Source organism: Xiphophorus hellerii, chromosome 6, assembly GCF_003331165.1.
Source record: "Xiphophorus hellerii strain 12219 chromosome 6, Xiphophorus_hellerii-4.1, whole genome shotgun sequence".
Lineage (NCBI taxonomy): Eukaryota > Metazoa > Chordata > Actinopteri > Cyprinodontiformes > Poeciliidae > Xiphophorus > Xiphophorus hellerii.
This window is the reverse complement of record NC_045677.1, coordinates 30,425,172-30,451,744: the sequence shown is the minus strand read 5'-3', so window position 1 is coordinate 30,451,744 and position 26,573 is coordinate 30,425,172. Positions and strand designations below refer to the sequence as shown.

At 43.1% G+C, this 26,573-nt stretch overlaps 2 protein-coding genes across 5 annotated transcripts; both read right to left on the bottom strand.

Annotated features, from left to right (window-relative positions):
* Positions 1-2,847: 2,847 nt before the first annotated feature.
* On the bottom strand, positions 2,848-8,399 carry adhfe1 (alcohol dehydrogenase iron containing 1). Of its 4 annotated transcripts, none has more exons than XM_032566197.1 (14): positions 8,243-8,399; positions 7,656-7,716; positions 7,546-7,563; positions 7,423-7,476; positions 6,942-7,096; positions 6,158-6,354; positions 6,012-6,089; positions 5,841-5,946; positions 5,616-5,768; positions 5,353-5,451; positions 5,206-5,284; positions 5,037-5,133; positions 4,807-4,964; positions 2,848-3,280 (listed from the first exon to the last, which is right to left on the bottom strand). In XM_032566197.1, the coding sequence occupies exons 1-14, from the start codon at positions 8,293-8,295 to the stop codon at positions 3,197-3,199; spliced, it is 1,392 nt and encodes a 463-aa protein (XP_032422088.1). In that variant the 5' UTR covers positions 8,296-8,399; the 3' UTR covers positions 2,848-3,196. The 4 variants fall into 4 exon arrangements, with proteins under 4 accessions (XP_032422088.1, XP_032422085.1, XP_032422086.1 ...); XM_032566194.1 differs by having other exon boundaries at positions 7,546-7,589; positions 7,679-7,716; positions 8,243-8,371; XM_032566195.1 differs by having other exon boundaries at positions 6,942-7,152; positions 7,546-7,716; positions 8,243-8,346.
* A 1,256-nt stretch (positions 8,400-9,655) lies between these two features.
* Positions 9,656-13,546, bottom strand: LOC116722082 (E3 ubiquitin-protein ligase TRIM63-like). Its single transcript, XM_032566198.1, has 9 exons — positions 13,315-13,546; positions 12,949-13,121; positions 12,509-12,680; positions 12,269-12,364; positions 11,963-12,196; positions 11,855-11,877; positions 11,605-11,729; positions 11,342-11,535; positions 9,656-11,244 (listed from the first exon to the last, which is right to left on the bottom strand). The coding sequence occupies exons 1-9, from the start codon at positions 13,432-13,434 to the stop codon at positions 11,167-11,169; spliced, it is 1,215 nt and encodes a 404-aa protein (XP_032422089.1). The 5' UTR covers positions 13,435-13,546; the 3' UTR covers positions 9,656-11,166.
* Positions 13,547-26,573: the final 13,027 nt, after the last annotated feature.

Below are 26,573 nucleotides of genomic sequence, written 5' to 3'. Positions count from 1 at the left end.
GCAACCTGGTTACAAGATAAAAACAATTAATACATATGCACAAGTATAAAGCAATAAAAACAATTTAAAAACAATGACACTGTTTCACAGAATCTTGTTGCCTATCTTTAAGAACTGATCGAAATAAGTCCAGTCAAATCATTTCCGACATCTTAAGTTCAGACTGCAGCTGATTCCAGGACTCGTCCTCTCTCTGGGACCCTGTTTCAGTTCACAGTGTTGGACATGCAGAACAATAAAGTTATTGGAGCGAAGAGAACCGACAGTTCTATGTAGGAGAGTGAATAAATATGCTGGTGTTGGACCGAGTAAAGATTTATACATCAGGATCATTAAATGATTGTTAAATGAAGGAGCCAATCAGCTTTAGTTGCTCTATTGTTCTTCCTGTTTCTGTGCTTGTCTTTAGTCTGAGCTCCTTGTTTTCCTTTTTCTACCTACTGTATGTTGCAATGTTCTTATACCTCAACGAGTCTCTGTATACTGCTTAATAATAATAATAATAATAATAATAATAATAATAAAAAAAGCTCACCGCGGTCATCAGCGTCTCCTGCTGCTGCGGCTCGCAACACCGTTTCCTTCTTTCTGGGTTTTACTCTTCTTCACTGATCAGATATGAAAACTTGACTGATTCTAACTGTGATGCCCACGGGGGGGCGCTCCTCACAATAGAAAAAAAGGAGCACGCATTTCTTTAAATGTTTATGGGGTTAATGACGATGGGTGTAGTAATGGTGTTTCACCAGTAGGTGGCGCATGGAGACTCGGAGTAACAGACTGCGTCTCATTTATATTTACATTTTTCAGCTTCATCTGCTGCTGACCGGTCCGGAACCCTGGTACCGTTACATAACAGTCTCCCGTCTTCTTCTGTGGTTTTATTGAACCCGGCTGCTTTTTGCTTTGCTGCTGAGACTAACTTAAGGATTGTGCTGCTGCAGCGCCTCCTGCTGGTCAGATAATTTACATTTCAAAAGTATTCACAACTTTTCCATATTTGGTCATATTGCAACTACAAATATTAACACATTTCATTGGAATTTAATGTGACAGATTAACAGTATGAAGATTATACAAATCAAAACATTTTATTCGGTTGCCAGCTCGGGGGGGGGAAAGAACTGGTTGACCTCAGAAAAGGGGGCTGAATATTTTGCACACCGCACTTTTCAGTTTTTTATTTGTAAAAATATTTTGAATCATGAATAATTTTTTTTCCATTTTCCAATTGTGTTGATCTTTCACATTAAAATGAAATAAATGGTTCTGGTTCCTCATGCTTCAGTCTGACCACCAGGGGGCGCTGCAGCTGGATAAATTCCTGTGTACTATTCCTTTAACCTCCCCCTCCTCATCTGTCTCATGTCCCCTGTTGACCTTTGACATATAAGGCTATGTCGGCACGGCAACGGCTGACGTCCCTGAGTCTAAAAACAGCCTGAGACTCAGAGAGCAGCTGACCGCTCCGAGTCTGCCGAAGGTTTCACTGTCTGCATGACTCGTCCTCTCTCTGGGACTCGTCTCTGGGACTCGTCCTCTCTCTGGGACTCGTCTCTGGGACTCGTCCTCTCTGGAACTCGTCCTCTTTCTGGGACTCGTCCTCTCTCTGGAACTCGTCCTCTCTCTGGGACTCGTCTCTGGGACTCGTCCTCTCTCTGGGACTCGTCTCTGGGACTCGTCCTCTCTCTGGAACTCGTCCCTGGGACTCGTCCTCTCTCTGGAACTCGTCCTCTCTCTGGGACTCGTCCCTGGGACTCATCCTCTCTCTGGAACTCGTCCTCTCTCTGGAACTCGTCTCTGGAACTCGTCCTCTCTCTGGGACTCGTCTCTGGGACCAGTGACTGATAGAAAGTGCAATAATGTTCTGCTTGTGACGGCCTTCAAATCTAAATTATTTAATGATTACAACAATAGTATCTTGATAACAACCAATCTGTCTATTATAAAGAATTTGTTCTCCCAGTATGTAAAATGGCCGATTTCACCAAAGGTTAAAGAAACTCACTTCAAAATCTCACAATTTTTACCCAGTGGCTGAATTTTTGCACAAAAGATTTAAATTTGATTCAACATGTTGTATCTTTAGTGAATGTCCAGAAGAATCATTAATCATCTCTTTTTTTCTGTCCTTTTTCTTTTAAACTATGGAGAGACATTAAAAACTGGTTGTCCCTTAAAATTGAAGCCATCCCAGAGAAAACCATCACCCACATATTATACTATGTTGATGGCCTTGATAGTCAAATATCTGACATGGTAAATATTGTCTTCTTGCTTGTTAAATATCATAAATCCTGCTGTAAATGGAGAGGTTCTACACCTTGTTTTGATTTTTTTCTTAACCAATTTAAATTGTATTACACCTCATTGAAACATTTGAAATCTATTTCTGCAAAAAAAGTAACTGCCAGTATCTCTACTTTTCTTTTGTTTTAAAATCTTGCTCTATTATTATTCATTTGCCTTACTGTTTATGTGTTTGTCTTTATTCTTAGCCCCTTGTTTTTTATTTATTTTTTCTACCTATGTTGCAATGTTCGTATACCTCAACGAGTCTTTGTATACTGTTTGTTTAATATTAAAAAAAAAAAAAAAAGCTTGGCGGGTAATTCCGGCGCCTCCATTCAAAATGAGCCCAATGCTGTGAACCGGAAGTGAAGGTGGGGAAACGGGGCATAGATGTATTCAAGGGCCCGAAACGGGTGGGAATTTACAGCCACTTCATGTAAACACTGTTTTCAACTAATACACCATCCGGTTACCTCCCCTACAACTCATTACCTTGTGACAGTTTAATCTGCTGCTAGCTACCAACACACTACCAACTAAAGAACCAGACCGGAAGCAGATTCAGACGATTTTATTCTGATCAAAAAGTTAAAATCACAAAACCAGCTGGTTCTGATCCAACCCGGTCCAATACATGATTCCTTCAGAACTTCAGGTTCTGTTTTTGATGAATAAATCACTGAAGATTTAAAACCTGATTCAAGAGACCTGTCCTGATCCGACCCGGTTCTGATCCAATAAATCATCACTTGATTCCTTCAGAACTTCAGGTTCTGGATCTGTTTTCCATGAAGCTTTAAATCACAATTCATTAGAGACCGGTTCTGACCCGGTTCTGACCCGGCCAAATGCTGATTAATTAACAGCAGGGTGACGGTGGAGCCCCCTGGTGGCTGCAGGCGGCTCAATACAGCTTCATGGAGGTCTCAAACAGGCGGCTCAGGTCCTCCTCGGTGTGCGCCCGTGGCGACAGTTTGGTCACGCGCTCCTGCAACAGGAACAGGAAGTGATGTAAATCAATCAATCAATCAAATTTTATTTGTATAGCACATTTCAGCAGCAAGGCATTTCAAAGTGCTTTTTGTACTATTTATTTCTTTATCTTTGTATATTATGTATATACACATAACCTGCATCTTAACTCGAGTCGAGCAAATCTCAATCTGTAATCTGTTGATGACAATAAATCTTATCTTATCAAACACAGAATCACAAAGCAACATAGAATCAATAATCAAAACACAGCATTAAGTCAAGTTCCATCAATAAATTTGTAATTGATTACATTTCAAATACAATCCTAAACAGGTGGGTTTTTAGTGGAGATTTAAAAGAAGTCAGTGTTTCAGCTGTTTTACAGTTTTCTGGAAGTTTGTTCCAAATTTGTGGTGCATAGATGCTGAAAGCTGCTTCTCCTCGTTTGGTTCTGGTTCTGGGGATGCAGAGCAGAACCAGAACCAGAACCTGAGAGGTCTGGAAGGTTGATACAACAACAGCAGATCTTTAATGTATTGTGGTGCTAAGCCGTTCAGTGATTTATAAACTAACAACAGGATTTTAAAGTCTATTCTTTGAGCTACAGGGAGCCAGTGGAGGGACTTTAAAACTGGTGTTATGTGCTCTATCTTCCTGGTTTTAGTCAGAACGCCAGCAGCAGCATTCTGGATCAGCTGCAGCTGTTTGATTGATTTGTTGGACAGACCTGTGAAGACACTGTTGCAATAATCAATACGACTGAAGATGAAGGCATGGATGAGTTTCTCTAGATCTGGCTGAGACATTAGTCCTTTAATCCTGGAAATGTTCTTCAGGTGATAGAAGGCCGACTTTGTAACTGTCTTTATGTGGCTCTGGAGGTTCAGGTCAGAGTCCATCACTACTCCCAGGTTTCGGGCTGATCTATGGTTTTTAGTTTTAATAACTGAAGCTGTGCATTGACTCTAGATCTATGACTCTAGATCTATGACTCTAGATCTATGACTCTAGATCAGGGTTGGGCAACTCCAGGCCTCGAGGGCCGGTCTCCTGCAACTTTTAGATGCATCTCTACTTCAACACACCTGAGTCAAATAATGAGGTCATTAGCAGGACTCTGGAGAACTTGACTGCACTTAGGAGGTGATTCAGCTGTTGGATTCAAGTGTGTTGGACCAGGGAGACATCTAAGAGTTGCAGGACACCGGCCCTCGAGGACCAGGATTGCCCACCCCTGCTCTAGATCTATAACTCTAGATCTATGACTCTAGATCTATGACTCTAGATCTATAACTCTAGATCGTTCCTCTTTAGGTCCAAAAATAATAACTTCAGTTTTGTTTCTGTTCAGCTGGAGAAAGTTTTGGCACATCCACACATTTATCTGTTCTAAGCATCTGTTCAGTGATTGGATGGGGTCAAAGGTCACCTGGTGACATCGTAATGTAGAGCTGTGTGTCATCTGCATAGTTATGGTAGCTAATATTATTTCCTGTAAAGGCGCCACAAAGCACCTGGAGCTGCAGGTGAGCAGCTCACCTGAGGCAGCGTTCCTTTCACCAGAGCCGGAATGTCGTCCTTATGGTATCCGACGGCGCCGAGTCCGTCCTCCACCTGAAGGTCAAACAGGAAGCGGCGCAGCGTGTCGGCCAGAACGGCGCCGGCGTCCGCACGCTTCACCTGCCGCACGTCTGCACCTGAACGCACCGCAGAGTTTTTAACCTCTGACCCGTTACTGTGAGTGTGATCCTGAGCCCCCCCCTCCGTACCCAGGATCTCAGCGGCCTCCAGGTGGCGCTCTGGGCACATGGGTGCAGTGAAGCTGAAGACGGCCGGCGCCGTCAGAACGACGGAGAGTCCATGAGGCTGCAGAGACACGGAGCCGTTGAAGCGGCAGGCCGGCGGGAGACCAGGAATAATTTACACTCCGTATCTCACCACCAGGGGGTGCTCCACACTGTAGCCCCTGGCTGTGTGAGTCTTCACATTCCCAGCGATGGGGTAGGACATCCCGTGGCTGCCGAGACAAAAACACAGGCAGGTTGAATCCGGCGGTGGCGTTCAGGGCGGCGGCGTTCAGCTCACCACAGATGGACTCCGGCGTTCCCGAAGCCGATCCCAGCGAACACGCTGGCCAGGTGCATGCTGGAGCGAGCCTCCAAGTCCTCCGAGTCCCGCACCGCCCTGAGCAGAAACCAGAGCTGCACTAGCTATATGCAGAACGGCGGGGAAACTTCCTCTGGACTTTGAGGTTAAAAGGTCAAATCTCAACAGAAACGTTTCCATTCCAACATGAAGAGTTTTAGTGAAGCTTCAGGAAAACTTCAGGAAGGTTCCGGTCCGTTTACCGCTTCATGTACTTGGAGACCACACTGAGGGCATGGCGGGACCAGACGTCACTGATGGGGTTGCTGCCCTGGTAGGCGGGCCGGTTGATGGGGTTGGTGGGGCAGGGCGCCCTCTGGCTGTAGGGCAGGGCGGTGTAGGACTCCAGAGCGTGGCTGTTGGAGAGGCGTAACCCGTCAGAACCCGGTAACTCCGGTAAGACCCGCTCTAACCAGAACCCTCCTCACCACAGCACGTCGAAGCCGCTGTTGGCGGCGACTCGTTCGGGCATACTCAGAGTGTGCAGCGGGTCCACGATGCCCAGCGTGGGTCGGAGCGCTCTGCTGGCGATACCTGGACAGAAACAGCCAATCACGGCTCAGAGACAGCCAATCACACGAGGTTCTGACAGCTCTCACCTGTTTTGGCCTTCAGAGGCTCGTAGTCGAAGATGGCGACCCCGGTGGTCTCGCTGCCGGTGCCTGCGGTTGTTGGAACTGGAGAGGAAAAGCAGAGCGGTGAGCCGACCATCGGAACCTCCCGACCCGGAGGCGGCAAGGCTGACCTGCGATGAGCGGCTTCAGGGTTCTGGTCACCGGCCTGCCTTTCCCTATCGGAGCGTTGACGAAATCCAGGAAGTCGGCGTCAGGATGGCAGGAGTACAGGTTGGCGGCTTTACAGGTGTCGATGACGGAGCCGCCGCCCACCGCCACGAACACGTCGAACGAGTCCTTCTTCGCAAACGAGATTGCTTCTTTAAAACTGAAAGAAGAAGCTCCACCTGTTAGCTCCTGTTGGCAGCCGTTAGCTCCTGTTAGCAGCTGGCAGTTCCTGTTAGCAACTGGTAGCTCCTGTTAGCAACTGGTAGCTCCTGTTAGCACCTGTTAGCAGCTCCTGTTAGCAGCTGGTAGCTCCTGTTAGCAGCTGTTAGCTCCTGTTAGCAGCTGGTAGCTCCTGTTAGCAGCTGGCATCTCCTGTTAGCAGCTGGCATCTCCTGTTAGCAGCTGGCAGCTCCTGTGAGCAGCTGTTAGCTCCTGTTAGCAGCTGGCAGCTCCTGTTAGCAGCTGTTAGCAGCTGGTAGCTCCTGTTAGCAGCTGGTAGCTCCTGTTAGCAGCTGTTAGCTCCTGTTCATCTCTTTTTCGAGGTTTGAAACGCTGGCCTGTTAGCGTAGGCTTCTGTTGCCTTTGATTACTCATAAAAGACACTCGAAATTCCTTTTTGGATCATAAACAGCCCGTCGAAAAAGTATGGTATAACTGGACTGCAGCTCAATCGGTAGCTCCTGTTAGCAGCTGGTAGCTCCTGTTAGCAGCTGTTAGCTCCTGGCGCGGTTCTGTTGGCCGTCTCACCTGGAGTCGCTGGGCTCCACCCGGACATCGTCGAACACCTGGAAACGGACTCGGTTCCTCACCAGGGACTCCAGGACGGCCTGCACGGGCGGCAGGCGGGTCAGGGTCCGGTCCGTCATCAGGCACACGTTCTGGGCTCCCAGGTTCTGAAGGTCCTGCAAACGGACCCGGCATGTGAAACCTGGAGGCGGATCCCAGGTGAGACCGGAGCCTGGGGGGTAAACCCAGTATTAACCTGGTTCTGGTTCTGACCGGACTTCCTTAGTGAAGGAAACCAAAAATCTGCAGCTTCATTTAGATTCTTTATTTTACATTTAGTTTGTTTTTATTTGATGTTTTTAAATCTAAACTAAAAAATTTAATGTTTTTTAATGAACAGATCTGCTCCTGTTAGCTGCAGCGCCTCCTGGTTCTGGTTCTGGTTCTGGTCTGTCCCGTCCTCGCTCGCTGTGATGATGATAAAGAAGAAGAAGGTGGTTACCATGCCGACCTCAACGCTGACCCCGGCGCCGTAGCGGATGTTGGAGCTGGCCATCTGAGGAGACCAAGGGACAGATCAGAACCCGATCCGTTCAGAACCCGGCCCGGTTCCAGTCCAGGTTACCTCGAAGGCGTAGTCCGTCTTCCTGTCGCCGGCCGCTGCCGCTCCTACGCACACACACGGATCAGAACCGGGAGGTTCTGCTGGACCGGGCCCAGCTGGGTCTGGTCAACATGCGGACCAATGGGAAGCTTACCTTGATGGAAGGTGTGGGAGTGGGCGGGGCATCTGCACCTGTCAACACGGAGCATGCTCAGTAGAGTCAAGAGGAACCCCGACACCGGGTCGGGTCCAGAACCGGAACCAAACCTGGATGAGTTCTGGACCCGGTCCAGTAACTGACAGAACTCCAGATCATGTCGCTTCAAACATTCAAGATTTTATTATTTCCGATCATAAAACAGGAAGTCACTAAATTAAAATCCTCAGAAGGAATCTGCCTGCCGAACCGGGCCCCTGCCGAACCGGGCCCCAGCTGTATCTGCTTCACCCTGTCTGACCTTGGTCGAACCCAGACTGGTCCGGTCCGGTCCAGTTCGGACTCTGACCTGTTGGACCTTTGATCAGTGACGTAGCAACAGAACGTAGAACCCATTAAACATTGTTTCTTTGAGCCGAACCACAGCAGAACCAGAACCTATCTGGACCTAACCGAGCCACCGAGTAAAACCCAACATTCATTCGAACCGCTCCGAACTGTGACCTTTTAAATCAGAGATCGACCAAACCGGGCTGGGAACCGGAACCGGTTCGGACTTACGCCGTGCGCTCCAGCTGTCTGAGAAGGTGAACGATCCGGTCCCGACCCGCCATGTTATCCGAACCTCCAGCTGCTCCGACCCAGAATGGGCCGCCGCCTTTCAAAATAAGAGTCCGACTGTCACAATAAGAGCACCGGAAATGAGCATGGGGGCGGACTCAGACCTCGGAACCATTTGTGACCCGGACTGAACCCGGATAGGCGGACTGAAGAACCCGAGGTCGGGATTTGAACCCACAACCTGCTGAGTCACATTCAACCTGCAGGCTGTTGGTGATTTATGTTTTATTTTGAAGAGACCCAGCAGATGCACTTCCTGTTTAAGAAACACTTTCAAATTAAAAACCACTGAGCTGCTTTCTGAAAGGTCAGAGGTCAGGTCGCATGTTCCTCAGTGGAGCGGCAACATCGACCGGCAACCAGAGCAACGAGTCGCTTCAGGACTTGGACCTGACCGGGTCGTTACCATGGAAACAGGATTCAGCCACATCAGCCTGATAAACCCGGACCTGGAGAGACCTGGACCTGGAGAGACCTGGACCTGGGGAGACCTGGACCTGGAGAGACCTGGACCTGGGGAGACCTGGACCTGGAGAGACCTGGACCTGGGGAGACCTGGACCTTTGAGTCTTTAAGGTTCAGGGGCCTCATGCATAAAACACTGCACAGTTTTCACACTAAAACTTTGTGAACATTCGGGTGTATAAAGCCGTACGAGGCGCCGCTCACCTTTCCTTTATAAAACCCAATTTGCTGAAACAGAGCAGCTGCTCCGCCTCCATAAATACATCTTAGAGTAAATTAGTATAAATACCTGGAAGTCTGCCGCCACAGCAAGCAGTAACCATGGCAACGTCCTTGTTCGAAGCAGTATAAGTATTTATAATAATAATAATAATGTATTTTATGTAAAATGTGCTTTCAGGGCAAAAGGTCACCTCAGAAAAATAAAAATACATTTTAAAGAAAAAAAAATCCAAATAAAATAAATAAAGCGATCGTGCAAATGCCTGTTGCAGCAGCAGAGCGTTCAGCCGGTGTTCTGACAATCTGTGCTACCTCGTCAGATTTTCCTACAGTAGCACAGATAGATAGCTAAGTCTATCTGTCTGTGCTACCCGTCCAAAGCTGCTACCGTCATGTTCACAGTCAGAAAACTATAGCAGGTTGTTAATGTTAAATATATCGGATAACAATATTTGAGTGACTGAAGTGGAAGCTTAGCAGTTATGGTTAGCTTAGCATCGGAACAATTTCTATCCATGACGAAACCACAAGAAGATGACTTCCTTCATCTGAATATCTACCTGTTTAAAATGAAAAGCTGTAGATGTTTGCACTAATCCTTTACTAGAATATCCTACCTGTTAAAATATTTTAAATACAGAGGTTAGTAAGAATAAAACCGTATCAGACAGAGGAAACAGGTTTTATTGGAATTAAAGACAAATACAGATCAGTGTGACTCTTTTTTGTGCATTAATCTGCTGTATGACAGACTTTATTAAATGCAGCCACAATGTGTCACTGAACTGAGCAGGTCACTGAAATGATAGGATATGATTCATATACACTAATATTACACAGCTAAAATCCCACATAGTATCACTAACATCTATTCAGCAAAGTTTAGTAATAAAGAGCGTTATTAAACTAAAATATTTTTAATTATAAGAACAAAATAGCTAAAACCCCAACATATTTTGTCCTGATTAACCGCCAAATAATGATATGTTTACAGGAACGACATTTCAGACGGCAAACTAAAACCATTTATAGATAAATTTACAAGCTGCTGTCATGTAAAGTAAAACCATGAAGTAATTCAGCAGCTTAATGAAAGCCGGGAATAAAATAAATGAAATAAAGCTTACCGTAATCTGCGATGAAATAAAACACATGAAACGAAACTTCCACAGGTAGGACGGATTTATAAGAAATCTGCTGAGTCAGCAGATTGTGACGTAGCATCGATGTGAGCATGACCACAAGGTAGGACGGATTTACAGGTAGCACAGATAAACAGAACGCCGGTTCTTAAAGACACAGAGACTCAGAGAGTCTTTGACTGGGAATGTGGATGTTTATTCTAAATCCAGGAATCATCAGCAAACGTTACATTTACAGAGTCGAGATGATTTCTGTCCATAAGGCGCATTCACAAAGGATGACTGCAGCTGGACCGGTACCGGTTCCTTCTTTTAAGTTCTGCTCAGAGTCCAGGATGAATTAATCTAAACGCTAATAAACCATCAGATCAATACGATCTCTGATCAATGGCTCCCTGTGAATCCTTCCACTGGCGATCTTCTCCATCAGAGCCACACAGGTGTGATCGTCTTCACACCTTGATCACCTCAAATAATCCAAACTGTTTGGAGTTAATCTGCTGATCAACTCTGTTTTCTTTTTCAGTCAGAAGGAAATGACCCATAGATGCATTTAGACGTTGCGTTACATCTTTATGAGACAAACTTTAAAAGTATTCAAGTGAAGTTTTCACGTCTTTTTATTTTTTTATATTTTGTGTGTGTTAGCTTATTGTCTGAGGATAACTGTGGTTCAGGTTCTTCATTTAAACAATCAAATATTAAAATCATGACAATCATCTGGTTTGATGCTTCTTGGTCTAAATAACTGGATGTTGTCAGATTTCAGTGGATTTATATGTTTTGACTCTTTGTAGTTTATTATTGTCCACAGAAACAATAATAAATTATTACTACTGTGTGGCTGCAGCACATTTTCACACCAGGGTAAATGTGAGCGTATATTTGACCCAAAGTTAATTTTTATACATTCTGACTTGTGTGTAAAATACGGCGCCACACATTTATTGTGCGCACGCTTTATGCATGAAGCCCCAGGATCTCCAGGATCTCCAGGATCTCCAGGATCTCCAGGTCCTCCAGGACCCAGATCTCTTACTTCTGGTTGAGCCAGCTGAAAGAGAAGACGTGTTTGGGTCCGTCTTTGTCCTCCGACTCGCTCTGGTGATCGGACTAAAGAGGAAGGGGTTAAACTAGTTACCATGGAGACGAACAGGTGAGCAGTTTCACTTGAAAACCTCAGTAAAATCACATGGTAACCTGTTCATACCTGAGGGGCGGAGCTAGTCGTGGGGAGAGGGGTAGGGGGCGGGGGCTGCGGGGCTGACGATGAGGGGGCGGGGTTCTTAGTGTGAAGGGGCGGGGCTTGGGGAGGAGCCAGTGAAGGCTGCTCATTTGCTGCTGCGGGTGCGACGTGCGGCTGTCCTCTAGCTTCCACCTCATCTTCGCTTTCATCATCATCAACTGGAAAGACACAGACCATCAAACAGGAAGCATTCTGCTCTGTGACTGGTCAGTCAGGCGGATGTTTACGTTTGATGAAGTCAACGTCCGCCAGTGCCTTCCTCTGGGGGTCAAAGTTTACGGTGAAGTGGTCCATATTCTCATAACCAGGCTGGACATTGTCCAGGTGGGATGTGTCCGTGGACTGCAGCAGCCTGAGGGGACAAAGAAACACCAAATAAACTAACAGGAAACTACCAGGAAATAAATGGGAAACTAGTGGGAAGCTAACAGGAAACTCGTGGGAGACACTGGTACAGCAACAAGACCAGGAACTCACTTTTGCAGCAGAGGCTTGGCCGACTGTGTAGGAAGACCAGACAGAAATGTCAGAATATCTGAGCTGACTCTGCTCTCATTCTCTGATCAATGCTGCATTCAGGGTCACCTGGAGGAAAACCGCCATCTCAGGCTCGTCCATGGTCTGGATGGCGGTCTCCAGCAGTTTGGCGGTCTCCTCCAGGTGCTCGCTGTACTTCCTGTTCAGACTGCGGATGTAGTCCAGCTTCTCCTCCTGCTCGCAGCTGATGCTGACCGTCATCTCGCCTTTCTTCTCCTCCAGCAGCGCAAACAGGCGGTCAAATGTCTCGCAAACCCGGGACTTCTGCCGCCGGCCGTTCTCCTGCAGACACGCGTCCTCCAGGTGAGACGGAGCCGGCCGAGGACCCGTCTCACCTGGAGGACGTCCACTCACGTCCACAGCTCTGCAGGTTTCATCCAGCTGGCTGACGATGGCCTGGATCCGCTCGTTGTTCCCGACCAGCAAGGAGACGCAGTCAGTGAGTTCAGTCTGCAGACAGGCGGCAACACACACCTTAACACACACCTCAACACACCTTAACACACACCTCAACACACCTTAACACACACCTCAACACACCTTAACACACACCTCAACACACCTTAACACACACCTCAACACACCCTGCGGTACCTTCTGACTGGCGAAGACGTGGCTCAGCGGCGCCACCTGGCAGTCTCTGTGTTGTCCGAACACTTTGCAGAGTGAACAGGTGGGGGCGCTGCAGGTGATGCAGTAAATGTTGATCTTCTCGTCAGGATGCTCCTCACACATCGGCTCCTGCTTCTTCTCTGGTTCTGGTTTACTGATGAACACAAACAGAACCACAGAGACAAAGCGCATCAGAACCAGGAATGTGGGTCGGTTCCAGTCCAGAACCGGAACCAGACGATCCTCCCAGCTCTCCAGAGGTTTCAGTAATATGTCATGGCCAACGCTGAGGTCCGACAGAACCAGAACCAGCACCGTACAGTCTGTATTTATCTGGATGTCATTGAACTCTTTGACTAGGCCAGCCTCAGTGCTGTGGTAACCATGGGAACGGGGCTGGGACTGTCCCCAGGAGTCGCTACCTGGTGCTGCCCTGCTTGTACATGTCGATGATGTTCTCCACCAGCAGGTTCCTCTGCAGCCCGTAGACGCCGTGCCGGTCCAGAACCACCTCGTGTCTGCAGGACGGGCAGCGGAACCGTCCGCCTGACGTCACCGTGGCGCCGGTCCTGCTGGACAGGTAGGGATTGGATGCCTGGAGAGGACAGCAGACCAATCAGACGCTAACATGGTGTCCAGATCCTCTCTGGACTTTGGCTGGTACCAGTTTTGTTCTGTTTGGCTAAGGCTTCTAGCATGCAGCCAGAAATCCAATGGGTTCTGGTTCTGGACATGAAGGAGCATTCAGAGTCCAGAGAGGAGGACATGATGGAGGGACGAAGTCTTACCTGGAACACGTCGTTGGCGCATTTCCTGCACAGGTTGTGCTGACACGGCAGGATGACCACCGGCTTGGAGAACATCTCCAGACAGATGGGACAAACCAGCTGCTTCTCCAGACCGTCCATGACGGGACGAGTCCCAGAGACGAGTCCCAGAGAGAGGACGAGTCCCAGAGACGAGTCCCAGAGAGAGGACGAGTTCCAGAGACGAGTTCCAGAGAGAGGACGAGTTCCAGAGAGAGGATGAGTCCCAGGGACGAGTCCCAGAGAGAGGACGAGTTCCAGAGAGAGGACGAGTCCCAGGGACGAGTTCCAGAGAGAGGACGAGTCCCAGAGACGAGTCCCAGAGAGAGGACGAGTCCCAGAGACGAGTCCCAGAGAGAGGACGAGTTCCAGAGAGAGGACGAGTCCCAGAAAGAGGACGAGTTCCAGAGAGGACGAGTCCCAGAGACGAGTCCCAGAGAGAGGACGAGTCCCAGAGACGAGTCCCAGAGAGAGGACGAGTCATGCAGACAGTGAAACCTTCGGCAGACTCGGAGCGGTCAGCTGCTCTCTGAGTCTCAGGCTGTTTTTAGACTCAGGGACGTCAGCCGTTGCCGTGCCGACATAGCCTTATATGTCAAAGGTCAACAGGGGACATGAGACAGATGAGGAGGGGGAGGTTAAAGGAATAGTACACAGGAATTTATCCAGCTGCAGCGCCCCCTGGTGGTCAGACTGAAGCATGAGGAACCAGAACCATTTATTTCATTTTAATGTGAAAGATCAACACAATTGGAAAATGGAAAAAAAATTATTCATGATTCAAAATATTTTTACAAATAAAAAACTGAAAAGTGCGGTGTGCAAAATATTCAGCCCCCTTTTCTGAGGTCAACCAGTTCTTTCCCCCCCCCGAGCTGGCAACCGAATAAAATGTTTTGATTTGTATAATCTTCATACTGTTAATCTGTCACATTAAATTCCAATGAAATGTGTTAATATTTGTAGTTGCAATATGACCAAATATGGAAAAGTTGTGAATACTTTTGAAATGTAAATTATCTGACCAGCAGGAGGCGCTGCAGCAGCACAATCCTTAAGTTAGTCTCAGCAGCAAAGCAAAAAGCAGCCGGGTTCAATAAAACCACAGAAGAAGACGGGAGACTGTTATGTAACGGTACCAGGGTTCCGGACCGGTCAGCAGCAGATGAAGCTGAAAAATGTAAATATAAATGAGACGCAGTCTGTTACTCCGAGTCTCCATGCGCCACCTACTGGTGAAACACCATTACTACACCCATCGTCATTAACCCCATAAACATTTAAAGAAATGCGTGCTCCTTTTTTTCTATTGTGAGGAGCGCCCCCCCGTGGGCATCACAGTTAGAATCAGTCAAGTTTTCATATCTGATCAGTGAAGAAGAGTAAAACCCAGAAAGAAGGAAACGGTGTTGCGAGCCGCAGCAGCAGGAGACGCTGATGACCGCGGTGAGCTTTTTTTATTATTATTATTATTATTATTATTATTATTATTAAGCAGTATACAGAGACTCGTTGAGGTATAAGAACATTGCAACATACAGTAGGTAGAAAAAGGAAAACAAGGAGCTCAGACTAAAGACAAGCACAGAAACAGGAAGAACAATAGAGCAACTAAAGCTGATTGGCTCCTTCATTTAACAATCATTTAATGATCCTGATGTATAAATCTTTACTCGGTCCAACACCAGCATATTTATTCACTCTCCTACATAGAACTGTCGGTTCTCTTCGCTCCAATAACTTTATTGTTCTGCATGTCCAACACTGTGAACTGAAACAGGGTCCCAGAGAGAGGACGAGTCCTGGAATCAGCTGCAGTCTGAACTTAAGATGTCGGAAATGATTTGACTGGACTTATTTCGATCAGTTCTTAAAGATAGGCAACAAGATTCTGTGAAACAGTGTCATTGTTTTTAAATTGTTTTTATTGCTTTATACTTGTGCATATGTATTAATTGTTTTTATCTTGTAACCAGGTTGCTATGTATTGCAATTTTTTTGCCCAGGTCCCTCTTGAAAATGAGATCTAGATCTGAACGGGGTTTACCTGGTTAAATAAAGGAAATAAAAAAACTAAAGGAAAGTAGACATACTGGCAGTTACTTTTTTATGAAACAGATTTCAAATGTTTCAATGAGGTGCAATACAGTTTAAATTGGTTAAGGAAAAAATCCAAACAAGTTGTAGAACCTCTGCATTTAGAGCAGGATTTATGATGTTTAACAAGCAACAAGACAATATTGACCATGTCAAGGCCACCAACAGTATAATATGTGGGAGATCAACTGGGTAAAAACTGTGAGAGATTTTGAAGTGAGATTCTTTAAACTTTGGTGAAATCGGCCATTTTACAACAAATTCTTTATAATAGACAGATTGGCTGTTATCAAGATATTATGAGATCTAGATCCCAACGGATCTAGATCTTATTAATTATTATAATTAATCATTATAATAATTTAATAATTATTAATTTAATAATTATTATAATTATTAATTTAATAATTATTAAATTATTTAATAATTGTAATCATTAAATAATTTAGATTTGAAGGCCGTCACAAGCAGAACATTATTGCACTTTCTATCAGTCTCACTATATTCTCCAGTTTTCATTTTGGGTAAAGATGAAATAACATTTGAATATCTTAAAGTGTTTTGGATGAGATGGATCAGAGCTACAGGAATAGATTTGCATACTTTTAGATATTCATTACAAGAACAGTTCAGATTAAATTTATTGGTAAAATCTCTATAATTTAACAAAACACCATTACTATCCATTAAGTCAGTTACAAATAAAATACCTTTTTCATACCAGTCAGTTTTAAAAATAGATTTTCTATTTATTAATATTGATCTGTTATTCCACACAACGGATCCATGTGGGGTAAAATTGTGGGTAAACATCATTTTCCAAAAATGTAAAACTTGCTTGTGAAAATTAGACGGTGCAATATTAATGTTGGTTAATTCAAAATCACATTTAAGCAAGAAATCCAAGCCACCGAGTTTATTAAATATAGATTTAGGGATATGAAACCACATTGAGTTGGAATGAGACAAATAGTTTTTCAGCCAATTTATTCTAAATGAACCAATCAGAGCCTCCAAATCCAAAGCTCTAATTCCTCCTTTATCATAATCTTTAATAAGATGAGATCGTCTTAAATAGTGACTTTTGTTCCTCCAGATAAATTGAAAGATTATTGAATTGGTTTTCTTAATATTCTTGTCAGAGATAAAAGCAGAATGGCATGAATAAATTAACTTGGACACTCCTTCAGCTTTGGACAGAAGAGTTGGTCCAAAACCAGTCAGATCTCTAGTGAACCAGAGACTCAAGAATCTCTTCATGCCTGTGATGGCTGCAGTTACAGCCACACAAATGTGGTAATATTCACTCTCACCACACGCAATTAGTTCATTTCACTTATATTTGGATTTCTTTAAGTTTAGGATTTAATTTACAGAATAACTGGTTTTGTTTAGGAAGCAACACATCACAGTGTATTCTAGAATAAGTGCGCACATTTTAGTTTATATTGTTGTGTTTTGCTTGATTTAATCTTTGTTTTGTTTCTGAGTTTAAGTGCTGGCTGCCCAATCCTTAGGAGAGCAGAGAGGTGGAGAAGGGGTGGAGCAAGCCAGCTGAGACTGCAAATTGGTTCACACCATTACTCATCATCCAGAGGGGGGGAATGGGATTTGCTATGTTAGTTTCAGTTAGGTTTCTGTGTATTTTCCCCTTTGTGTTTTGTATGTGGCCTGATCAGCCAGTATTTAAGTCCCCTTTTGTCTCTGTTTGGGAGGTCTGTTTTTTGAGTTAGTCTGAGTTGATGTCTGTTACTTTGACCTCTTTTATGGGCCCAAATTTTGTCATTTTTTCTATTATTTACCCAAGTTTTGTTTTGGGTTAAATAAAAAATAACTATTTTGACTTTAAACCGGTGCCTGGCTGTTCCTTAACTGCTCGGTCCATCACAATGCCATCCAAGCAACTTCCAATGTTTTCCTCCTCTCTTCTAATAGTATTTTTTGAAATCAGTATTCCCAGATATTTAACTTCAGACTTAACTGTAATGGAGGCAGCAGCCCCTCAGAGCTGGAATGGATCGGCAGAAGTTCACATTTATCAATATTGAGAGACAGACCAGATTAAAATAGATTTTAGAGCAATGTCTACCTTAGTTTTATCTCTTGGAAAAATTGTTGTATCGCCGCAAATTGACTTATCTTGAATTCCTTATCAAAAATTTTGATACCGTGCAAATTAGAATTGTTCATAATTAGTAAGGTAGCATTTGAGTTGTTAATATAAATAATGTAGGTGAAATTGGGCAGCCCTGCCTGATTCCTCTTCACACAGAGAAACTAGGGGTCAAACTCGTTCCCAGGGAAACTGAGCTACTTATATCACTCTAAAATAATCTGATTATATTACAACATTGTTCCCCAAAGCCAAAATATTTTAGTGTTTTTATTATAAAGCAGTGTTCCAGTGAGTCAAAAGCCTTAAAGAAATCCAGGAATAAAATAAAACTGTCACTATCAATAAAGCTACGATAATCAATCATATCAAAAATCAGTCTAGTGTGATGATGGATATTTCTTCCCTTTAAAAACGCTGATTGGCATTCATTAATAATCATAATAATCCACTGTTTAAGCGATTGGCATAAACAAGAGCTAAAATGTTATAATCTGTACATAAAAGAGTGATGGGTCTCCACTTGTTTAGTGATAAAGGATCTTTGTTTTGGGGATCAGAGTAATCAGACCTCGTTTCATGGTGGGAGAGAGATTATTGTTTGAAATGCATCCAGCAGGGCCTCAATAATAGTTTTGGTAAATCTTTCCAAAAGAAAGTATAAATTCAGTGGTTAACCGTCCAGACCTGGAGATTTACTCTTTTCCATTTGTTGTATTGCTTCATCAAGTTCTTCCATTCTTAAGTCATCTTCCATAAGGTCTTTAAAATCAAGATGAATTGTTTCAACAGATTCCTGAATTTCATCAGAAAAATACTGGCAATTGGATTCTGAATACTTAGAACAATAAAGATCACTATAAAAATGTCTCATTGCTGCATGTATTAAATCCAGGTCTTCAGTGATGCTGCCATTAATAATTAGTTTCTGAATCTTTTTGGACTGTCTCTGCTTCTCAAGATTAAAAAAATATGAAGATTTTTTTCACCATCTTCAATCCATCGAGCCCTGGAGCCAATGAAAGCCCCCCTTGCTTTATCTAGAAAAATATCATCTAGTTGAGATTTAAAACATCAAGCTGACTCAGATCTTCAGACGATAAAACTGATTTTGAACATAGAGAATTAATAATTTGGGATTGTTTCTGTCTCCTGAGCTTTGAAGCAAGTTAGCCTGCCTTTATTGCTGTTGTCCTAACATTAAATTTAAACCACTCCCACTTATTTAAGGGCGACAGATCTATTACTGAAATATCTTCAATGAGGTCCAGGACTAAAGGACAGAAAGTTTATTATTCAGCAGATTACTATTAAACTTCCAAGCTACGTTTGAAGGTGGTTTAGATTTATTCAGAAAGAGAAACAAGGTAACTGAACAATGATCTGTTAGAGGAGCTGCTGAGATTTCACAGCTTGAAATATTATTGACCAGATTATGAGGGATTAACCAGTAATCCAGCCTAGAGCTCTGGCCGTTTCCAGAAGGGTTGAACCAGGAGTATTGTCTGATATTAGGATTTCTAATTCTCCAGCAGTCTGTCAAATTTGTATTAGAGATTAAATTTACAAAAATACCATGATAAATATGGTGCTGCCCCCTAGAGGGCAGGCGATCAATGGATCCATCTGGAGTTACATTAAAATCTCCTCCTAAGATAACCTGATCAGTGGAATATTTTATTTTCTATTGTTTTATCTTCCCTCCGAGGTCAGTAAAAAATATACTATTCATGGCTTTATTATTATATCCATATACACACACCAAAATGAACTTATTTCCATCAATCTCCACTATTACAGTTACCCAGCGGCCATTTGATTCACTGATATGCTCCAACAAAGAACCTGGGAATTTATAAAACATAATCACAACCCAGCTGAATGCGACGAACCATGACTAAAATAAATTTGATCACCCATTGAAGTTTCCAGAATTTGGCCTCCTCACTTGATGAGTGAGTTTCCTGCAGAAAAAAACAATTAGCCTTTTGCTCCTTGCAATAAAGAAAAGTAGCCTTACGTTTGACAATATTTTTTAAACCCCTAGTATTAAGTGAAAGTAAAGATAACATGAAATAAACACAGTAGTTGTGCAAAAACTAAACTCCGGAACGATGAGCAGGAAGGAGATAACGTAGCCAATAACAGCTATATGAAATAGTGCAATAGCCCTTTAAACAAATACAGACATAATATACCGTACCAGTGGGAGTAAAGGAACATGGCGGTGTAATTAGTCAGGGTCCACTCTTCGATTATCGATCAGGGCGAAACCTTCCTTCAGGTATGCGCGTTTGCCTCTCTGCTCCTGGCTTCCTGAACCAGGGGCCACAGTTTGGCCCTGGGAGCCTGGCTCCCTGAACCAGGGGCCACAGTTTGGCCCTGGGATCCTGTCCTCCCTAGAAAAGTCCTCCTTGAAGCTGATGTGCATTTCTTTACAGCCTTTAGCCTCCTTGGATTTCCTCCAGACCTCATCCCGCAGGGTTCGCATCCCGAACTGAATGATGAGGCTCTGGGTCGGTTGTTGGCCGAAGCGGCTCCAGCTTTTTTCCCCAATCTGTGAACGGCGTGGACCGAGTCACGCAGCCGATCCACGGAGACAGGAATGATCCTAGTGAGGATCCCGATGATGGATTCCCGTACGTCCTCGTCGTCTTTCTCGGGCAGTCCGGTCCGGTCCGGTCCGGTCAGCCTCAGGTTCCAGCGTCTCTTGTAACGAGCCTGGTCTTCACAGGATCCTCAGCGCTGCGTTTTCTTTTTTGAGAAGGTTAACCGTAGCTTGGAGCTCTGATATGGCTTTCTTATTTACCCCAATGGCGACAGTATTAGCTTCTATGCGTTTGTCAAGGCTTTTTAAAATTTCAGTCTGATTGTCCATCTTTGTGTTAAGTTCTCCTATCGCACGGAGGATGGCGCTCGCTGTGTCCTCCTTACATTCAGGCTCCTGTAGCTTCATTTTCTTCTTGCTTTAGTTCTCAGTAGGTGTGTGATCCCAGTTCACCTTCTGTTCTTTAGCAGAAGGATCAGACGAGGCTCCGACCAACTCAGTGTCTTCAACAATATCTTCGTCTCCAGCCTCTTGAAGGGCCGACCGGTTGTAGTCTGACATGCTGACCTCCGTAGATAAACTCCCATACGGCAAAAAAGAATAAGAAGGCTGCAATGGTTCCAAAAAGTTGTTAAACTAAGAATAAAAAAACCTACGATGTTTTAAAACAGGGGCTAAAGCACAAAATTTGGATGAAATCTAGGCTAAACAATAACTGTATACTAGAGCCTGCAAAAACAACAGCTCTCACTCCGCCATCTTGGGACCTCTACTGTACCCGCCAAGCTGTGAGTATCAGGTCCGTTGCTGTGTGCAGTTGGATCTGCCGGATGAACGCTGGTTCCGTGGTTCTGGATCATGGATGTTTGTGCTGCTGTAGGATACATTGAAGTTTGATGTTCTGTTTAATGTCAATGTTGCTTTGATATTGTTGCTCCTAGTTTTTCTGACGTTCCTTTTCAGGATGCACTGCAGAGTCTGAATGTACCGTTTGTGTGGCTGATTAAGGTGCCAGATTTTCATTTGACCTTTTATGGCTTTTTTATTGTCGGCAGACACTTTATTGTCATTTTGGGTATTACAGATTGCTGCTGTTGCTAATTATGCTACCAGTTGTTCTGTAGTCTAGATGCTCTCGGTTAGTTGGTCTCATTAACGGCTCGTGTTCTGGAGCTGGTTCTGTAGCACAAGCGCTACAGAACCAGAACTACACTTAATATCTTTTTTTTTTTTATAAATTAGCTGATTTGGACTGGGTTGATGTAATTTGAGATTTGCTTTTCTTTTGTTTATTTAACGTTATTTTGTGCCATTATTTTGCGTTGCTACTAATTTGTTTTGCAGTTGTTTAAGTCTCAGATTGCCTCTGGTGTTGTCCTGGCTTCCTGGGCTTTAAAAAAGAATAATAAAGTCTTTTTTTCTCTCCGAAGAGTTTTTGCGGCGCTAGTGGCTCGTATTTTCTGTGCCAGCAGGCAGACAGGAAGGAGGGCGAGGGGAGGCGGAGGACATGCGGCAAAGGCCGTCGGGACCGGGAGTCGAACCCGCGACGTCCGCGTCGAGGACTAAGGCCTCCAAGCGTGGGGCGTGCTAACCCGCTTACTGTAAAAAAAAAAAAAAAAGTTATAATCTATTTCTGTTTCATAATTTTAAGCAGCCTGGGTACTTTTAGTAGAAAAGTATCCAGGCCACTAGATATTATTTGAGAGGTCTACCTGTTGGCTTTAGGTCCTCTGTGCGATCCGGGTTCTTCCCCCGTGTTACACTAATATAGAAATAAATATTTTTATTAAAGTTCCATACTGCAGCTCCTTATTTTGAAAGGGCTTGGTGGACATGTTGTGACTTCCTGCCCTCTTGGTTTAGGCCAGTGTTTCCCAACGCTGGTCCTCAAGGCCCGCTGTCCTCCATGTTTTACAGGTTTCCCTGCTTTAATGTCCCGATTCAACTGATTGCAGTTCAACAAACGCCTGTTAATAATCAGTCATCAATTGAAATCAGCTGGACTGAAGCAAGGAAACGTGTATATTATTCAGTGTGGTGATATGTCACAGTGAGGCTTCCGTAGCCTGGGGGCAAACGGATGAGCATGCGCTGTACATCCAGTTGGTGTTAGTCACACAGAACAATAAAGTTGAGTTCTACAAGCTGCATGACTGGTCTGTAACTGGTCCTTCACAAAAGGTAGCCGTTCACGACATGGTGTCAGAAGTGGCCGACAGGACGCCTACTGAGTGAGATATGGCAAAGTTCGGACCACCGGAACCCTTCGACTTCTCCCGGCCGGCGGACTGGCCCATGTGGCGCCGCCGCTTCGACCGCTTCAGAGTAGCATCGAAGCTGGACAGAGAGAGCGGGGAAGTACAAGTTAACACGCTTCTTTATGCCCTGGGACGAGAGGCAGAGGCTATTTATGACTCCTTCGTGTATGAGAGAGAAAACGATGAAGAAACTGTAGAGATGCATCCCGAGCTGGACTACACAACGGTAATGGCGAAATTTAGCGACCATTTTGTGCCTAAAAGGAACATTATTCACGACAGAGCTTGCTTTCATAAGAGAGTGCAGAAAGCCGGAGAGCCAGTCGAAGCATTCGTTAGAAGCTCATACGAGTGTAACAGAGTTACAAATGTGTTTCTTTCTTAAATTATAATTTCTTATTCATTTTATATTGAGAATTTGTGAATTTTATCTTATTCAGTTATTTTTATTTATTTTGTTGTTTTTGCCTGCGGGGGTCGCCCTTCTGCTCTCCGCCTCGTTTGTGTTTCCTGGGCTTCCGTAGTTTATTCCAGCCCTCGTAGCTCCTCCCCTTTTCCCTCAGAGCGTTGTTCTCATAGACATAATATAAGGGTATAAGGGTCCATATATTATGTCTATGGTTGTTCTGCGCTGCTGTGCAAGTCCACCTCGCTGCAGCAAACAGAAAGGGGCGGGGACGGACAACTGTCAGTCTCATACCTTATATGGAAATGGGACTATTTCATTCCGGAAATGAAGGGGGCGCTAGTGACACTATTTCCTGTACCGATCGTGTTATAATAATTATACTAATAATAACGTATTTTATTTGACAACGCCTTTTAAAACACCCAAGAACACTTTCAACATTAAAAATACAAATTAAATAGTAAAGAAATGGCTACAAAACGTGATATGTCACGTGGTATGTCTGTCACGTGGTAAGTCACTTTTTTATTTCCAAATCTTTATTAAACCTTTATTTAAAATTATATTAGTAACAATCTAGAATAAGCAACAATAAGGAAACATTATGGAGATGTATTTATCTATCCTTACACCCAATCTATCTCAAACAAAAGTAATAAAACATGAATCAAATCAATATTTTGGAGACAAATGTACATTACATTAAGAGCACATTTATCCATCCATTAATTATCATGAATTATCCCTATAGTGGGTCATGAGGGCTGCTGACCCTGGACAGATCGCCAGTCCGTCGCAGATTAAGAAAACAGATATAAACAAATGAAGTTCAAATAATATATTTTGATGTTGTGAATGGTACTCTTAAAATAAATAAGTTAAAATCTAAAATATAATAGCCTCTGGCTTATTAAATAAGAACTAGATGGAAAAGAGGTTTGGTCTGTAAAACATTTAGTCAACAATTTTGGCCAACTTAGTACGTCCATTCACAGCGCACTTTTGTTGTTTATTTGCCAAATATTTTTCTTATTATTCACATTGTGAATATAATTTACAAACAAACCAAAGGACTTCTGAACTTCTAACAAGTGCCATTCAGAAAACTAGAATATTTTTGGTTGCAGGTGACCTGGCTCAGCTATTATCATTGTTTACCATAATGTCTCATTGGAAACTTTTGCTATAAGGACTCCAGTTCAACCAGTAAACTGATTGGTGTCCCACTATTCCATTTTTATAAATTCCATATCAATTCTATCAATTGCAATCGATTCATAAAATAAAGACCTTAAATATCCAATTGTTGCAAAACCCAAAGGGATTCATTTAAAACTTTAAATGTAGCTTCAGCCTGGAAAGACTCACACAGAAAGTAGGTTTTAGAAAGTTTATTTGACAAGAAATAATCTTTGGCGCTCGGACCCCAGCAGTAGACACTGCACTGGTAACTGCCAGAGAGAATGATCTTTTTTCTATATGAAAACCTTTTTGAATAAAGTCACTGGTTACATAAATTAAACCAATGTGTAAATTCTAACTATAACTGTCTTCATCTCACCTGCTCAGCCAATCACCTGATCATGTGTTTCCATCGCCGAGATGGCGCCGGGCTCATCTCTCTTCTTAAAGTCCGGCTCAGGATACCTTTAATCTTATGTTTGTATTATGACTTTGTAACCGAACAATATGTTTCTGTATGTGCTTACTTTATTACAAAAAAACCCAACAGTTGATTCTGTTAAAACATAAACAACTTAGCTGTATGTCAGGTTTGTAAAGAAAATTTGTATTGATTCCAGTCATTGTTCAAAAAGTATAGGAAACATTGTATTTACACATATAAAATATTGCAAGTTATTAGCTTTGCTTGCATTTAAAATTTTTTAAAACAAGGTTATCCTATTGTTAAATAACGCTGTTACAATATATTTACAACTACTTTATTGGTTCTACTCTCTCCAACAAATTACAGCCACAATGTAACTTTGTGTGGAAACGGCACCATTTCTGTGAAAACTAAATAATGTAAATCAACTGAGCTACAACAAAAGGAACATTCAAAAACGTAAATAATATTGAAAGAACACATTATTAAAAAGGATGACTGCACAAGTCAAAAGGCAAATATTCTTTAGCAGAAATGATTTAAAATGGCATGTCACAAAAAAAACGAACAATGTGTGACAACTGAAATGTGTGAAAGACTGTGGAAAGCAACTAATATTCTCCTTGCATTCAGTATTGACAGTCAGTGCAGTGTCCAGGTCGGCCATCACAGTAGTAACCAGGGTACTCTCCTCGTCTTCCATCGCCGGTGAAGCCCACAGTCTTTATATCACCGGTGGCAGGAAAAACACGTTACAACCGCAAAAGGAATCCGGTTTTCTGCCTTGAATGTTTTTGAAAATTTGCCCCAGTTGATCTCACCTGTTAATGAAAAATCGATTTCATGTAGTTGAAATCTAATTTCACATGTTTTAGGTGAAAAAAGTCAAAGGTCCTTACCATCCAGCCAAGCAAAGTGAGTCTTCTTCCTGAAAACTGGCTCAGACACAACGGCTTCAAAGCACTTGCAGGTCAATGCCAAGGTGAGGTAAGCTGAGTCTCCCTGTGCTAGCGCCACCTCCTGGAGAACAGCTTCAAGAACATTCAGAGGCATCTGAAAATAACAAAAAAACAAACAAAATAAAAAATCACATTACACATTATGATCAGTAAAACAGTAGTTAATAATAGCCATTTCACCAAATACTTTGTTACTCTTACTTGTGTAGTTTATTGCAGTTACTTACTAAAACTATATTGAAGTAGTGCTACTCGTCATTAGAGTATCACATCTGGGTACAACACCCAACTATAATGGCTGCTGTTAGTTTATAAAATATATTAGACTTTCCAGAAATTTAACATTGGTGTACAAAACATATTTAAAAAAGATCAACCTTTAAAAATAAAAGAGAAACACTAGAAAACTGGTATGTAAAAAATATTTTATATTTTTCAAGTGTAGTTATACATACCGTTATATTGAACCATAGCAGTTTGTGCTAAATGGTTCTGTAGCTTGTATGAGCAAAGGGAACAGCAATATTTATGTTCATGTTGCAAATAGATACGTGGATCTGTATAATGAAAATAAAAAATAAAGTTTGAGAATAAAATACATTTCTCAATTATACACGTTATCTACATTTCTATTTTTATCTAATGGTGCCCTGCGGGATAATAATTAGCTATGCTACATGCTAAAATTAGCCTTCCCCTGTATGAATTACGAATTTCACTAGTTTACAGCTGTTAATTATATTTTCAACCTAATCTAGAAAAGCGTATTGATTTACTATGTGAAAAAATTTTAAGAAGATAAAAATACCTTTTGTTGACTTTGTGAGTTTTGCATTGTTGATCGAGCGCCGAACACCAGTGGAAGAACCTCTCAAACTTCTTTCTTTCTTCTTCCGTTCCTCTTAACTCCGCGTCTTAAGGTATTTATACTAGTGATTATGAAAATAGCGCCCCCTTCATTTCCGGAATGCAATAGTCCCATTTCCAAATAAGGTATGGGACTGACGGAAAGGTCCGTCCCCGCCCCTTTCTGTTTGCTGCAGCGAGGTCCTTCTCCTGCTGTGGGTCAGTCAGAGGAAAGTTTGCTGCTGAGATATGTTTGTTTTTCTGTATGGATGTTGTTCATGTTGAGGTCTTTACCATATGTTGTTTATTATTTTTTGTTAGTGTGTTATTTTGCAGTTTTGACCGTCATTGTGGGGGTTTTTTTATAAACAGTTTTATTATAATTTCCTTTTTATTTTGGCG